Source organism: Phaethon aethereus (assembly GCF_964289735.1).
Source record: "Phaethon aethereus genome assembly, chromosome: 2".
Taxonomy (NCBI): Eukaryota; Metazoa; Chordata; class Aves; order Phaethontiformes; family Phaethontidae; genus Phaethon; species Phaethon aethereus.
The window spans coordinates 38,704,091-38,720,369 of record NC_138582.1 but is presented as its reverse complement, the minus strand read 5'-3'; the positions used below and the strand labels follow the sequence as shown (position 1 = coordinate 38,720,369).

The 16,279-nt window shown below is 36.6% G+C and overlaps 1 protein-coding gene across 1 annotated transcript in view; it reads left to right on the top strand.

Annotated features, from left to right (window-relative positions):
• The window catches only part of LOC309417929 (uncharacterized protein C8orf34 homolog), a gene marked incomplete at its 5' end in the record, with an annotated part of 176,993 nt that overhangs the window by 56,155 nt on the left and 104,559 nt on the right, over positions 1 to 16,279 (top strand). Inside the window, 2 exons of the mRNA XM_082015562.1 lie at positions 6,635 to 6,663; positions 13,340 to 13,509. Of these exons, the coding sequence (XP_081871688.1) occupies positions 6,635 to 6,663; positions 13,340 to 13,509 (199 nt within the window). The remainder of the gene's footprint in view (positions 1 to 6,634; positions 6,664 to 13,339; positions 13,510 to 16,279) is intronic.

Here is a 16,279-nt window from a genome sequence, read left to right as displayed (position 1 = left end):
ACTTAGAAATTTGGATATAGAAATGCTGCATGTCTAAAGCACAGGTTCTTTTGCTGAGGATTAATTTATTTTTTTTTAAAGCCACCATGGGGAGGAGAGATTAAATCCGTGTTTCCTAAATAGTCACTATACTGATGTATAGTCTGCTGACATATTAATGTGTGGTGCCTTGTAGATGACACCATTTCCTATGTTCTTATATGCTAGATGTTGGGAGGAATATTATCCTAATTCAAGATGGAAACCACTACAGAAACTTGATACATAGTTGTTTCATAATATAAGGAAATATGCCCCTTGTTGGCAACAAATATGAGGTTTCAATTCAATATGCCTTCACAGTTACTGCTGGAGCAAGTATGTCTAATTTTGAAAGTTGTAAATTTACTCAATGTAAGTGAAGCAAATCATGTAAGAATGTCTATTATGACAGTCAATGACAAATCTATTATAAGGTTCCTACACAGAAAAGACTGAGCTAGTTTCGTTCTTTTGTACATAATTTCTGGGGGAAATGCTTTGTTTGGTGCAACCAGAGCCACCATTTTATGTCCTTTATAATTCAAGGATAGTGTGAAGTAAATAATTTCTATTTACCTTGTGTTTAATACATGGTGCAGACAGGTCTAGAATTTACTATGCTGCCAGCTGCAGTATGGCATGAAGTTTTGCTATGGGAAATGCAAGTTCATCTGAGATGGCCTGTCACACCAGTGAGGGAAAATATGCTTCCTCTGATTTACAATGGGTAGGAGAATGCACTGGGACAGTTAACTGCTGTGCAGCTGGTACATGATGCGGTATTCCTGTGTTCATGCTCAAAGCTGCAGTATTAATAATGGTAGAATTATAATAGTATAATACTAATACTAATGCTGTTTCTGTCCTGGAGTTTGTTACAGAACCTGTGATACTAGGAGGTTGGCAGTCCAGCCATCCACAAGTTCTGTGGCCTAGACCAATCCTGAGTATGAATTTTGTCAAGTTGTCAGATTTGCATTGGAGATGTCTAAACTCTTTGCATTGGTATGTCTAAACTCTGTATGTCAAAACCTGTATGTCAAATCCAGAAGGCTTTGTTTGGCATTAGGAAAACTGGCTATTGGGAGCTCTGTGGCCATCTTCTGGATGTTTAGGAAAATGCATAAGCTATTTGCTCCTGTTGAGCTGAATAATGGTAGTCTGGCATACATTAAAACAGTAGCATTTTATTTGCTTATGACTAGGTACACACTTAGCCTTGTCAGATGTACATTGTACATTTAGAAAAATGTAAGTATTAAAAAAATCTCAACTAATTTTTATTTTGTGTTATGTCTTCCTATGATTATTTAAGGACCAGAAATAAAAACAAAAATGATAGATGTCTCTGAAGTTTCACAACTTTCTTTCTTATCGGAACACATGTTTTGTAATTTCAGGTGTGTATAGCATATGAAGATATTGCAAGTTTTTAAGCCCATCAGGAATAATGCAGTAGACAGGGATTTTATGACTTGCCATTTCAAAAAGACCTGAACTCTTATGGTGCCTGCAGTTTTGAAAATTAATTTTATGCCGTTGAATCGAGAGCATCGAAGTGAAAAAATCATTCTTCAAAGAGGAATGATAACACTAAGTGGAGAGGCATTAGGTACTGGATTAATTTTATTTGTTGCTAGAGAGCAGCAACAAATAAAACTCTACTGCTACGAACTGCATATGAAGGAGCTAGGCATTTTTAAGACTCATGGAACTGTTATTAACAACAGTCATTTTTCTTCTGGAAGAAAGTTCATTTCCTAGTAAGCTAGAAATTAAGCAGAATGTCCTAAGCAGAAAGTCTTTTCTTTACTGTGGAAGATACTCATTCTAGACTCAAAAGGGATCTTATTTCGTTAAAACATGGTGCAGATACATTTGGGGGGGTGGCTTTTTCATCAGAGAAGATGCTATAATGCTGTAATGATCATCATCTTTATTTCTCAATTCTTACCATTGTGCTAGTGCAGATTGCTTGAAGGGATAGAGGATTTGGAACTGAAATCTAAGATTAATGTGTAAAGAATGATTTTGTATATATATGGGCAATTTAATAATCCATGCTAATTTTTAAAAAAGGCATGACAAACAGCTCGTTTAATACTTTAGGTATGAAAAAGCCGTAAGGTACATGGCTAATACAGTGAGATGTGCTTTAGGGCAATCTGCTTAATGTAGGCATGATAATAGTAATTAAAGTATAATAAGTATTAATGAGTTGCTTTGTTATTACACTGTCTGGTAGTCATGTTTCATTTAATCCTAGTGTGCAGACCTTTCTTGCAATCAAGTACCTTGTTCTTCCAGTTCTCTTCAAAAACCAAGCTATTCACAGGAGGAGAGTGTTGCAGCTGAGAGAGGCTGTGCTAGGATGAACAGCCCCACTCTAGATTCGTTGCTGGTCGGAGACGGCAGTAGCTGTGGCTGTGGAGAATTTCTGAAGGACTGTGAAAGCATGTTCAGTCCAATTACTTTATTGTTCCAGCACCCTTACAGCACAGAGGGTCATTACACTCAAAAGTAGAAACAAGTGCCCTGAATCTGTCTGTGTAATTCACCAGACAGCTGAGTGGGCTGGGTACTTGTGATGCCTGATCAAAATTCAGCACCCTTAATTACTTGTAAAAGGAAGGATTTTTAAAGACATAAAATTGGTGGTTAGGTGCCTAATTCCCACTGTAAATTTTGTGAACCTTAGCTGATGGCGGCAAGCAAACCTCTCACTCTGTTAGTCAGAACATTGCACTTTCTTGTTGCAAAAACTAAGAATGGTAGGACTATTGTATAGTTGTCAATCATAGTATTATATGAAACTACAGCAAATGTCTGTGAGAAATAGCTACTGTGAGAGAAAGGGTAAAGTCATACTTCTTTATTTCTGAAGGATTTGCCTTTGACATCAGAATACCTTCCCCAACAAAGGGAGAACTTTTTCAACAGTCCCCTTCTTATCAGCTGCTCAGTGACTTGAGGCAGAACAATGATGAAACAGCCCTAAAACTTCCATTCTCTACGTTCACCATTATGCAGTCAGGCTTTAAATGCTTTAAACTGAGGGAGGTCAGAATCAGTTGTTCCTAATAACAAAACCACTGTATTCAAGCTTGAACAAACTAGGTGTGTCAGTTTTTCTGGTGTTAGAGCTTTTTGGTGATTAGTATTAAGTTATGATGAAAAAAGGCTACAGTTTGAGGAAGTCACTAAATTGTTAGATACAAATTTTTTAGTGTATGGACTAAAATGATTTTTACAATGACATTTTCCTATTTAGAATATATAAAAAACAAGATTTATTTTTTCTTCTTTTACACTGTATGAAAGCCACAGAAAAAAAAACGAAAATAACTATACAACATACAGAGAGCAGGACCAATTGTTGTCAGTTATACAAAATAAGTGAAAAGAGGGTTTTCTTTTTGAAAAATGCTAATATCTGAACACTAGCAATTACATGAACTGGAGATAGCAACCATTGTTCACATTACTTTGTAGAAATCCAAGTTTTTTAAATTGTCCACCTATTACTTGAAAATAGGGTAACTGACAGTAACCTATTTAACTACTAAAAAGTCAGGAGTGTGCTAGGGGTTAGGTGAATAACAGAAATCCTGAATACTCCTATATGATAATTATGACTATCTCCAGATGTGTTCTCAGGATTCTGGATTAAGGGTGGTGGGTGGGGGTTTTTTATGTTATGGTGATATATGCAATGGGTTTAATTTTTTGAGGAACTACTTTGTGAAAACTGGAGTCCATATTTTTCCACCTGAAATCTGCACCCAAAAAATCACCTCACTGTTGTGATTTTCTGTCTACTGCACATAGGGTGCAAGTCCCCCCCTGCTCTCAGCTTCAGCCGTGCTTACCTTGTCAGTTTGGCAACTGCAGAAGAAAATTGGTAAGAGTAGGCACACTAAGTGTGTGGTGCAGTAGTGTCTTGGAAGAAAATGAGAAGCTTTTTTACACCCACCTTTTTATGGGTTAATTTATCCCAGTCTCTGCTAATGGAGTTGTATTATCAGTAACTAATGGCGGTTTTTTAATGTTAATGAGCTGAAGCCATAACATAAAAATCTGTATGACAGTATGGTAAATCCCGCCTCCAGAAGAAACACCATGCCAAGATTACTGTAACAAGCTCCTTAAAGGATTCTTAGGAAGAAATATCTTTTCTTTACTCTTGAATACTCTTGATACTACATCAGAAAGAAAGATAAAAAGAGTTTGCAGGTTTAATTCTGTGACTGCAAAGATAAAAGTTTTCCAAATTTTTAAAATTTTATTTTGGCAAGATGTCCTCAGAAGCTCCTACCTCTCTACATGTTTATCTAAGAATAATATCTAAGTTCATCTTGGTGTCTTGCTCCTGCTTGCAATTTAGTAAAGAAGAAATTTGACGCAGTCTGGTCAATTCAATTACTCAGCTGAGTGTTCTCTAAATTCAGAGTAAACTGTGGGGAACAAGTGGGACTTGTACAAAACAGCATTTTACTAAAGCACTGCTTTAAGTTATGGATGTTTTTCAATTTTATATATAACTTAATCAGAGAAGTTGCTAGAGCTTTTTGTGTGAGGCATATAGTTGTATATACAGTTTTTGCTATCTGGTGCTTTCAGTACTCATCTCTGATTAGCAACATAGGCAGTTGAACCGTAAAAGATTTGGCATTTTTTGGAATGGAGTCCTGGAAACGGCAGGGTTACCTTTTGTAGTTTCTTTTGCTATACTTGAAAGTAAATATTTTTAACAAGTAAGTCAGCATAGGGAAAAATTGCTCTTGTGTCTGCTCCCAGTTTTCAAAGACCCATTCACAGAGCATCTGTGAAAGCAGAAGAAAAGGGAACCAACCTCTAATCTGAGGAAATAAACCTTTATCAAAACAAAATGGACCATCTTAACGTTATGGGAAATTGCTGAGGAAAGGCTGTTTGTCTCTTTAGTGAGAGCATTTGTGGTTGTAACATGGATTGACCTTGGTTATGCAAAATACATCCAATGTGATGGAGAGCTGGTTGATAGAAATCAGGTTTTCAAAGTTGAGATAAAGAGAACGTTGAATTATACTTTTATTACTTCCAAGAGTGCAGTTATCTTCTCGCTAGTAAATGCCCATTGGGGATTGAAGAAATTCAGAACACATTAAAGTCCTGTTGAATGATTCAGGTTGGTGCAACCTGCTGATTATACTGTATGGACATTAGTGTATTGTCTGGGCTAAATAAAAGTCTCAAGTTATTAAAACAGGTTAATTGCTGTGAGGGATAGTAAGGTTAGGCAAAATGGATCTTTTTCAATACAGTCTACTTTATTGAATGACTGAAAATTGTTTGTTAACTCCAGGCATATTTCCTGTCCGTTGATCAGGTCTTAAAATTACAATTGCAATTCTCCTAGCACTTCACTGTTTTTAAAACAAAAATCAATATAAGGAAGTATCTAACGTGAGAATTAGCCATATGGAGTTAATGATTAAAAGCACAGTAATGAAAAAAAAATTCATTTAGTTATGGTATACCAAATTGCTAAATTGTAAGAAATAAGAATGTCATGGAAACAAGGTTATAACTGCTGCAATCTTTAGTGTGATTTTAGAAAGAGTAACTCTTCCACTCAGCAGATACTACATATTTTGCAGTATCATCTCTTGTGTTCCTTGGAACAAGTTGTCTTGATAACATGATATGAATTAGAGAACAAATTTCAAGTGCGTGTTCTTCGTATACATGAGTATTCTCCCCTTTATTTTCACCACCAGGAGATGCTTTTCTTTGGTTTTTGAATTGGAGTTCTAACCTGGAAATGTTTCTTATCAAACCTCATAGGAACCTGGGAAATGCTTTGCTTTCAAGACATTAGAATTTTCAACATGATAGCATTCGATTTATGATTGATTGATCTCTCCATGTGATATGATGGGGTGTGTAGATGTGTTAAAAATTCTGAGACCAGCTGTGCATGTTTAATGTGCTACAGAATAGTCAAAAGAGTGAGATGGCATGATAGAAGCAAGCAAAGGAAAGCCTCAGGCAGGCATCATCAGAAGGGACAAGAGCAAATAAACAAGTTCTTGTTCAAAGGGATTAGAAAAACTGTTTTGCATTCTGTTGTGAAATTTTACTTTGAGATTTTCCTCTCTAAATTACATCTACTTTCATAGAATTGTTCCTACATTGAACCATGGAGAAAGAGAGAAGAGTCATATCCATGTTGCCCTGTAATTGCAGCATGGTGTTACACATGATGGTCAGGGCGAGATTTGCATAATAATGTGTCCAGGTGTAAATATTACGTTGCTAGTTTAATTTTAGAAGGCAGGTAGAAGTATACTTAAGCTCATTGTCACTTTATTGGCACATCTGCTGTTTCCATTTCCACAGTTTTTTGAAAACTCATTTTGATAATACTGCAGCTGAGGAAAGTTGAGAGTATATTGTTTCTTGGCAATTTCACTAATGGAACAAAGTATGATACATTGCATGGTACAGCAGTGTGCAGAGAACAATATGTAAACTTTTCAGATGAAGCCTTACTTTTACTTACTATAGTAAAAGACATTTATAGAACGAATGTTTCTAAATCTTTTTTTTTTTTAATCTGTTTTGTTTTCAGGCATTGCTATTTCTGATGAACTTGATAAGGTAAGATTTACTGTATGCCTAATGAACAGTACAGAAAGACAGATGATTGTGATAATTTTAGACAATGAGAGCTGCATCTCCCTATCCTGGCATACACACTTCAGTTCTGTTGGGTTCAGAGGAAGTTTAGGTATGCAAAGTTACATGGGTAAGTACAGTATGTGTTGATACATTACACGAGAACTTGATCCAGGATGAGCTGTCAGCTATGGGAAAAGAATTTCACTGAGTTTCAGAGACTTTTAATGAGGCCATGGAAATGCTTTTGATGTTGATACCATCTTTGCTTAATATAGTCTGTTGGGTTACTTTGTGTACTTTCGGAAACATTTAGCTTTCAATGCCTTTTATTTATGAATTCATGAATTCTGCATTCTCAGATATGATTTGTGAGAATATTTAGGAGTAATTTTTCTCCCTAGATTTGATCAGGAATGAATCAAATGATTTAATTTGATAATCATTCAGTTCAATCAAATGAATCAATAGAAAAGCTCAAAAAACATAAAGATCAGTCGTCTTTGCTGAATGCAACAATGATCTCTTCTATTTTGTCTCTTTTTATATATTACACAGTTAACATGAATTTTAGTTTTAGCTGTAATGAACTCTATGCTGAAAGAGTAATCAAGCTAATTTTTCAAAGTTCCAAAGAAAACAGAACACCTTTCTTTTCCCTAATCTTGCCAGTGAACAGCAGTATGCTTCTAGTGCCAAGATGACTGTTACTATCAGGGAAATAGGATCACAATGTATATAAGACAAAGGAACAATGCCTAATATAGGATACAATTTAAAAAATATCTTTCCTTTCTCTTGGTAAAATTAGAGCATGAACCTTTCTGACACAAGTGCATATAAGTTATCTCCACCTGGTTCTCCAGTAAAGGCCAGCTAAACAAGATTGAGCACTGTTACCATGCAGTCATGTGCATATGGGGCTGCCATTTCAAAACCATGGCATTTACTTTTTTGCCCTTGATCTTGCTTTATCTTGTTGTTCATCTTAAGAGTATAACAGTATCTAAGTCTTCCTTCCTACTATTTCCTTTACTGTGCTTAGAAGTAATGAGAAATACAATTAGAAAGTCCTTCCATTAAGAACCCTTACCTGGAAGAATACTTATGAGGAACTCCTCTTCATTTGTTTTTGTTTGTTGAACAAAACTGTGAAATACTGATTGTGGGAGGAAAAAGACATTTTAGGCTAGAGCCTGTTATCACATAGTCTTTACATATGTTTTTTTAGGAGATACTTCTGTGTTGATTTTTTTAAAATGGTGATAGATTACTGTTCAAAAACATTCATGTTTTTAAAATTATTCAGTGCTAAAATTGAGATGGGGAACATCATTGGTGAATTTCCTCAGGATCCAGTCTGAGTGAAGAGTTAATTTTCTTTTTATTACAATATACTTCATTGTTTATTATTTTAAATTGGAAGGTGGTAGGTTTTTTTGAGTAAAACTTGACATTATATTATGTACATTCAATAGCATACATTGCCTGACATCTTTAAAATACTGCATCTGTTTTAATGTCTGTTTCTGATGAGGACAGGTGAATTACATGTCCTTGAAATCAAAAGTTATTTGGAAAATAAATAAAATAACCAAGCAAAAAAGCTCTTAACATACTTACTTTGTGCAGCATTGCTCAACAGGCTTCCAGGATAGATATACAGAAGCAGCACAATTTTTTGTCTCCGAGGTCTTCACTTCTACTTCCTGTTTTGCCCCTAAAGAATATTTAATGGGCAGAAAGGCTAGTTCTGTGTTAAGAAAGTAAGCATAGCCAGGACCATTCTGTGGAATCCTGCCTCTTAGGAATGATTCTTTACACGAGCTAATTCCTGAAATGTTCCTATGACTTGTTTCTAAGTGTGTTATTTGGCTTGGGCCAAAAGCAACCAAAGACTACCTAATAATGGTTTAACGTTAGACAGAATTTAGTTCCTTCTCACCTGAGCATGTTCCTAAGTGATCTTTATTTTTCAGGTATAAAAGTAGTCAAGTTCATTGTAATTCCTTTCCTAGAAATACAGGCTGATACTACAGCTTATTTATCTAGGCTGTGGCAGCACTGAATCATTTATCAAACCCCATTCATCTGTGGTTTGGATTAACCATTTAACCCTTCAGGTACATGTCATGGGTCTAGAGCAGCATGCACAAACTTGGCATTACACAGATGTCATGAGAGACATAAAACTAAATACAATAATAAAGGAAGGAAGAGCACATAGAAGAATTTATTTTCCTGGTGGTGAGAAACATTCTTGGGGATTAGGACAGAGCCCATAATCCTGCTGTTTTATCTGTGTTTTAGATTATGGATTTGGAGAAAACAGAGAATGCATGTGTATGTTTCTTTGTTTTGTTTTATTTTGTAAGTATTTTTTAAACAAAATATTTCTTTCCGGCTGCAGTAACCTCTAGCTGCCTTTGTCAGGGGAGTACTTGATTGGTATTGTTGGTTGATGTAACTCCTCCAAGTAATCCAGTTAATTAGTTAGTTGCTTAGTTACTAGAGCATTTGGATTTGGAAAACCAGTTTGCTCTGAATTACAATCACTTTCGTGGAAGGGTGTTTCATTTAAATGGATTCTTGTCAAATATCTGCTATTATTAGCTTTGTGTCAGTACTTAGGGCTTCAGTCCAAGACAGGGGTAGAGAAAATACAGGCAGACAAGGTTAGTAGAAATGGAAGATTTCAGTTTGACAGTCTAATAAAATTCCGGAGTTCACTGATATGATTAAAAAAAAAAACCTAAGATTACTGAAATTAAAACAGATTTATGCTATAGATTCTCTCCTTTTTCATCTCATTTACTTCAGACTTGCAGAGTTTGGTGTTCAGTCTCTTTTGATGATTCAGACCATGTCCCTACGCCATGGAAGCTATGTAAAATCAGCAACTGGCACTGCTTGTGTAAGGAAAGAAAATGAGAAGGGATGCCTTATGATTCTCAGATTTTAAGACTAAAGTACAGAGTTAATATACTAGAAATTTCTGAATTGACGTATCCTCCTTGCCACTGCACAGAAACTATGCATGAAAGTGTGTGGTTGCTAAAGCTTCTCAATAATGTGAAGAGTTTTATGTACACAGACAAAGAAGTTGAGCTAGGATGTTAGCCTTTCAGTGAAATACACAGAATTCTAGTTTGGTTAAAAAATTATAGAGGAAAAAACACTGAATTAGCTGTGAGTTTCAGGGTTTTCCCTAAGTCTGTTAGGATACTTCCCTGGGAAGTGGAAGTTCAAATTCACATAAAAGTATAGACTAGCCATGCTACTGAAGCTCTTGTGCCTACATAAATGCTCTGACCATGGGGCTACTGATGACGCACCTCCTCTAGAAGTTGCTGCTGCTGGAAGACCCTACTTGTGTTTATGTCACAACATAAACTGGAATATATGTTGCACTGTAGCATGTCTGCATTATAAAATACATTGAGACAGAATGTAGCCAGGATGCTACAATGCAGAAATAGGTTTAAAATGGGTTTATATGATTGCATCCATTTCAGCAATATTTCTGAACCAGGCCATGCAAAGTAAGGAGTCACACCCTTTACCTCTTGCCACAGTTGAAGACTGACTAAAATAATGTAATTCTCAAGCAGCTGGAAAGGAGGCAGGGGAAGGTTTATTCATCTTATGGCTTTTGATTCTCTAAAGAACACTTACTGAATGTTTTCCAAGCTTTTTTTTTTTTACTGCAAATACTAAAATTAGAAATACTTTCTTTTTGAATAGATGAGATTTTCACATAATTCCAGTATTCCATGGATTAGTGCTTTACTTAAGCTTCATGTAGTGAAGATAGTGTGAGACCTGTTATAACATTATGACATTTGTCTGGAATTTCCAATAATGACTTTCAGTCACTTTAAACTTTAATAATGGGAGGCAGCTAAGTGTTAGAGATCCAGAATCAGACTTGAGTAAAGACAGTCTAATAATTCGTAACAGATTTTGACCCTGAAGGTTAATATTAAAATATTTTTTCTATGCTGTGTCTAGGGTATACTTTTTTCTTACATGTAGTATTACCACAGTGGACACAGGTTTTAATAAATAAAATAGAGGAAACAACTACTCTAAGTCACAAAAATAAACAAATTTCTGCTCACCCAAAAGTATTTCTCACTATGGAGTTTCCCTCAAAATCCATATCAGAAATTAGAAATACTGAGCTTTTTAAACTATGCTTAAATAAATGGATACACGTATGTTGTTGTGCTTCCTGATAGGGGTTGCATACTGCAGCCACATCTCAGCCCAGCAGGAAGATGAGATTCAGCTCTCCTACAGTCTTTCCCTTCTTCTTCTGGTCTCCAACAGTGTGTCAAGTTGGTAGCCACTGATGTGTATAAAAAGTGGATGACACCTGGACTACGCCATAAAATAATCCTCTAGATTCATTTAGTGCAGATTAAATACCTACCTGTCCTGAAAATATTTCTGTGTGGACTAGTGTCACTGTCATTTATGAGGGAATATAAATTGGAAATCAGATTCTAAAGTTTCTATATATTAAAAAAACCTACAAAAACTTGTTTGAGAACAGAGTACTTCTTCTGAATTTATTGAAGTTTTTGAAATAAGGTGCCACATAAACGTCCTGGTGTTCTCAATAGAGCTCTCTCTGATTCCATTTACTGTTTTCACTGTGGCTGCTTATGTAGTTGAAAGGAAGAAAATAAATTGGGTCCCTGAAACTGTGGTGTAATAATCTAACAAGATTCAAAAAGGAAAGCAAGGTGATAAAGTGAGGCAAAGCATGGCTATGTAATGTAAATTACATTTCTATTAAGTAGAGTACGAAAGTGTACTTTAATCCCTAAAATGTGTAGAAAAGAAATCAGCATAACAAGGGTAGATACAGCATTCATGGTTTACTTATTCATATGCTGATAGTGCAGTGTACAGTGTCAGGAAAAACTTGTGGTACTGAAAAAAGTGGAAATTTTTAGGTGCTCTTCATTTTAACTTAAGGGACTGAAAGCTTTTGTCAAGATTAACACTGCAAGTTGTTGCAAGTTTAACTAGCTCCAGGAATCTTTTTTTATTAATTAGAAATTATCCTAGGGAAAAAGGGAAGGGAGAAAATGGCTAGAGTAGCAGGAATAAATCTCAGAAGGGGACAAATGGTTCTCACTTAAAGAAACTAGTACAGATATCTTGTGTAATGAAGGCATTGCGGGCAGTGGAATAATGTTTTTTCCTAGCTCATAGGCATATGAAGGTAGTCACATCTGTGATGGGTTACTCCTGTCAAGTGACGAGAGGCCACTGTCATCTAGTCTACATTACCTGCCTACGACACAGCACCAGACAGAAAATGTCTATTTGTAGGTACATAAAAGAAAGACATCAGTGGTTAGGTATTCTAAGACCTCTGAATCCATGGTGTTTTCCTCAGATTTCTCTCTTCTGTATTGACTGCATTCCATTTTCAGTGTCCTACTGTGTCACGTAACCTTGCAGAAAACAGACGTCGTGTAAAAAGTGAGCTAGTCAAGTGATGGAGAACTCTGGGCAGATGTATGGAGAGTGGAGTGCAGCAATGCACTCACAGGCGTGTTGCAGAAAGCAGAACAAAAGAACAAGGGAGAATGAGTCTAATCCAAGGCCTGGGTCATATTTGAGACTGTCAAAACAGAGCTCTGTTTGGAGCTCTGCTGAGCAAAATTACAGCGTCTAGCCAGAGTTGGGTAAATGTATTCATATGAAAGCTGTTTGCAGGCTTTTTTTGTTTGTTTCATTTCAGTAGAGGCCTCTACTTCAAACTCTGCTTTTACCTTATCTGTGTCAATTTAGGAAGAGACTTTAAAAATGGTTTGTTTGTAGGAAGATGAGAAAATATGGTTGCTAGGCTAAGTAATCACTGTGTTGTACTACTTCCAGATGCTCTTTGTTTGGAAAGCATTGTTTTATGGTAGGAATATTTATTGAGACACCGAGCTAGGTAACAGCCAAGGAATAGAATATATCTCTCCTAATTAGGAACACCGTATTTCAAATGTCTTTGCTAGCCTAGAAAACAGTTCAATTAAAGCAAAAGTAATATTCTTGTCCCATCATTTTCTATGTTTTTTGCATACATGCTTGTTTTTTAGTTTGACTATACTGTTGTACATAACACTTTATCTACAATGGTTCTAGTAACACTGAGAACAGAGATACTCACCACTTCAGCTTTTCTACACAATGTTTAAGGACAGTTTGTTTCCTTAATCTAAATTCCTAATATAATGATGCAAATTATTGCTATTAGTTTGAATATTCCAGTTGCATTTTGGTTACTTCTTGTAATCATCTCCAGCTATCTTCTTCCAGTAAGTGGTTAAAAATATGAGTACTAATTTCAGAAATGCATTTCATTAAAATTTTAATACAATTTTCAGAATTGAAAGATACATTATGTAAATCCCAGCAGCATTATTTTTAAAATGCCAAATGCAGATGTATTTATTAGTTTTACATCTTTTCATTAGTCCATGATTGTTTCTGGATATTTTGTAGCTCTCTGAAATTATACTGTGTGGTACTGTTTTTGTACTTTTTTACTGAATAATTCTATTTCTACTTTCTTTTCCTATTGACATGTATGGTTGAGAGCAAGCAGTGCAATGTTTCTGGTTTGTTGTTTTTTTTTTCTCTTCAGGACACAACAGGTTTTAACACCCCCCTTCTCAGACCTCGTGTGATTGGAGAATGGGTTGGCCGTGAAGAGAACGATGCAGACCCACTGGCTGCTGAGATGCTGCAGCCACCAATACCAAGAAATAAAAATGAGCAGTGGGATAGCGAGGATAGCAGCAGTCCTGGAGGAAGGTGGGATTTTGATTCTGCCTAGAAATTTTACAATTTGTGAAGCAGAGCTGTCTTTGTAATGCCCTGTTTCTGAGAGCAGAGTGCAAGGCTTTTAAATTCCCACACCATAGTCTGGCAGCATGCAGAATAAATGGAAGCTACTAATATGTGACTGGTTTCTTCCCATGCTTTTATATATCATTAACTTCATACTCATTTGCAATCCCATCGTTTTATTTCCATGTATAAAGCTAAGTGTATGTTGACAAGACTGGGGCCATTGTGTAACAATTTTGTGATATATAGCTTCGTTCAGATACTTTAAACCCTTCTGTCTTTCAGCGGTTGGTAGTAGCTGTTTGTTAATCTTGACACTTTAGTGATAAATCTGATTTTCTCATTTAAAGGAAAGAGAGGCAAGGGAAACAGTATCTATGTTATTTTTAACAGGACTTCCTAAATTCATCTTCAGTTCTTATACTTAGCATCTTGATGCTAATAACGATTCTTTCTCAAAGAGAAATTTGTATTCTCTGTGGTAAAAAACTTCTGATGATTTATTGCACTTGAATGACAGTGAGGGAGTATGTTTGTTTGTTAATGTACTTCAGCTACATGGAAGAGATTATTTTTTTTCTAAGAAGTCGCAGAATCACAGAGTCATTAAGGTTGGAAAAGACCTTTAAGATCATAAAGTCCCGACCATCAGCCCAACACCACCATGCCCACTAAACCATGTCCTGAAGTGCCACGTCCAAGTCCATTTTCCATGATTTAAAGATACCTGTTTATCAGAGAAAGTGAAGTATTCACAGCCTTTCTTCAAAAGGGATTAATGTGGGGTTTTTTTTCAGTGCAAAGCTTGTGCACTGCCTCTGTTAATTGCCTTAAACACCTACAGCTCTCCTTCAGCCCTGTAGCCTTTCTTCTTGGTTATAACTAGTACTCTGCAGCAGACGTCTTTTTCTTCCTCTTTTAAGAAGGCAGAAGCTCTCTACTTTCCCTTTGAAAAGGTCTAAGGTATTATCATAGAATCATAGGGACCCATAAGTATCATCAAGTCCAACTCCCTGCTCCACACAGGACTACCTAAAACTAAACCATATGACTAAGAGTGTCGTCCAGAAGCTCCTTGAACTCTGACAGTCTTGGTGCCGTCACCACTTCCCTGGGGATCCTGTTCCAGTGACCGACCACCTTCTCAGTAAAGAACCTTTTCCTAATGTCCAGTCTGAACTTCCCCTGACACAGCTTCATTCCTTTTCCTTGTGTTCCATCTCTGGTCACCAGAGACAGGACATCAGCACCTCCCCCCTTGAGGAAGTTGTAGACTGCAATGAGGTCACCCCTAAGCCTTCTCTACTCCAAGCAGAACAAGCCAAGTGACTTCAGCTGCTCCTCATAAGTCTTGCCCTTGAGGCCTTTCACTATCTTGGTTGACCTTCTCTAGACACACTCTAATAGTTTGATGTCCTTCTTGTATTAAGGCGCCCAAAACTGCTCACAGTACTTGAGGTGGGGCAGCACCAGTGCAGTGTAGAGTGGGACAATCACCCCCCTAGACTGGATAGCTATGTTGTGCTTGATGCAACCCAGGACGTGGTTGGCCCTTTTGGCTGCCAGGGCACACTGTTAATTCATATGCAACTTGCCATCAATCCAATCCCCCAGATCTTTTTCTGTGAGGCTGCTGTCCAGCCTCTTGTCCCCCACTTTGAATTGTGAATATTCCTGTGTCCTCCATGTGCCTTCTACATGGGAATTCACCTCACTGTCACAGGGAAACTAGTCTGTCACTTGCTATACTCGTACAGGCTGTATTCATTAACTTTCCTCACATGCTGGGAATGTTTGTTATCCATGAGCACTTCTTTCTTCTTTTAATTAGATTATTGTGGGGGAAGCTGCAAGTACTACTGTTTCAAAGAAGTAGCAGCACGTAGTAATGATCCCTCAGCCAGACACTGGACTGGAACCAACAGAACTCAGACACTGGGTCTCTCCAGTGCAGTTCCTGGGAAAGTAGTGGAGTCAGCAGCTGGCACTGCAGCTTGATTGTGAGGGCCTGGGTTTCTTTTTCCTTATTCAGCAGTCCCATAAAGACACTGAATAAAGGTCTGTTCCACATTGCAGAGCAAACTGAGGATATTGTATCCCTTCTTTCAATAGGAAGGAGCAGAAATAAGCATCTCTGATCTCTAGAAGGGAGCAAAGAGATTTAGTTCTGAGTAACAAAGGTGATTCAAAGCAGCATATTTTTCTCTTTGTAGAGAGTGGTACAAGCTGTGAGAAACCTCACAGCTAATGCTATAATTAAAAAATGTGATTAATGGCTTTGAAAGTAGTATTTGAGAAGTCTTGTTGAATATCGTGACAAAATCACATTGCCTAGCATATGACATAAGGAGAATATGGAGTACTTCATGCCAGGAAGACTTGGGCGACACTGATATCTCTAGTTTTTAGGTGCATTAAATTGAAAAATATGTATTGTTAAGTGGGAATACTGATTTTCAGTGGAAATGAATAGCTACTAAATTACATGCAGCATATGGATTTACATTTGGATGACTGATTTTATGTCTGGGATAATTCTTTGCTTCATTAGCATTTCATCAGCTTTTGTAAGGCATTTATAAAAAGCATCTTTGCAGTCTTGCAAAATAATCATAAAATTGCAGAACTTCAAGATAGTGGTGATACTAAAATTGATGCCACCTATTTATGGAAGTTCAAAAGACCCATATTGATCAAAGTTAATCTGAATATTTAATAACAGTTCACTAGTAAC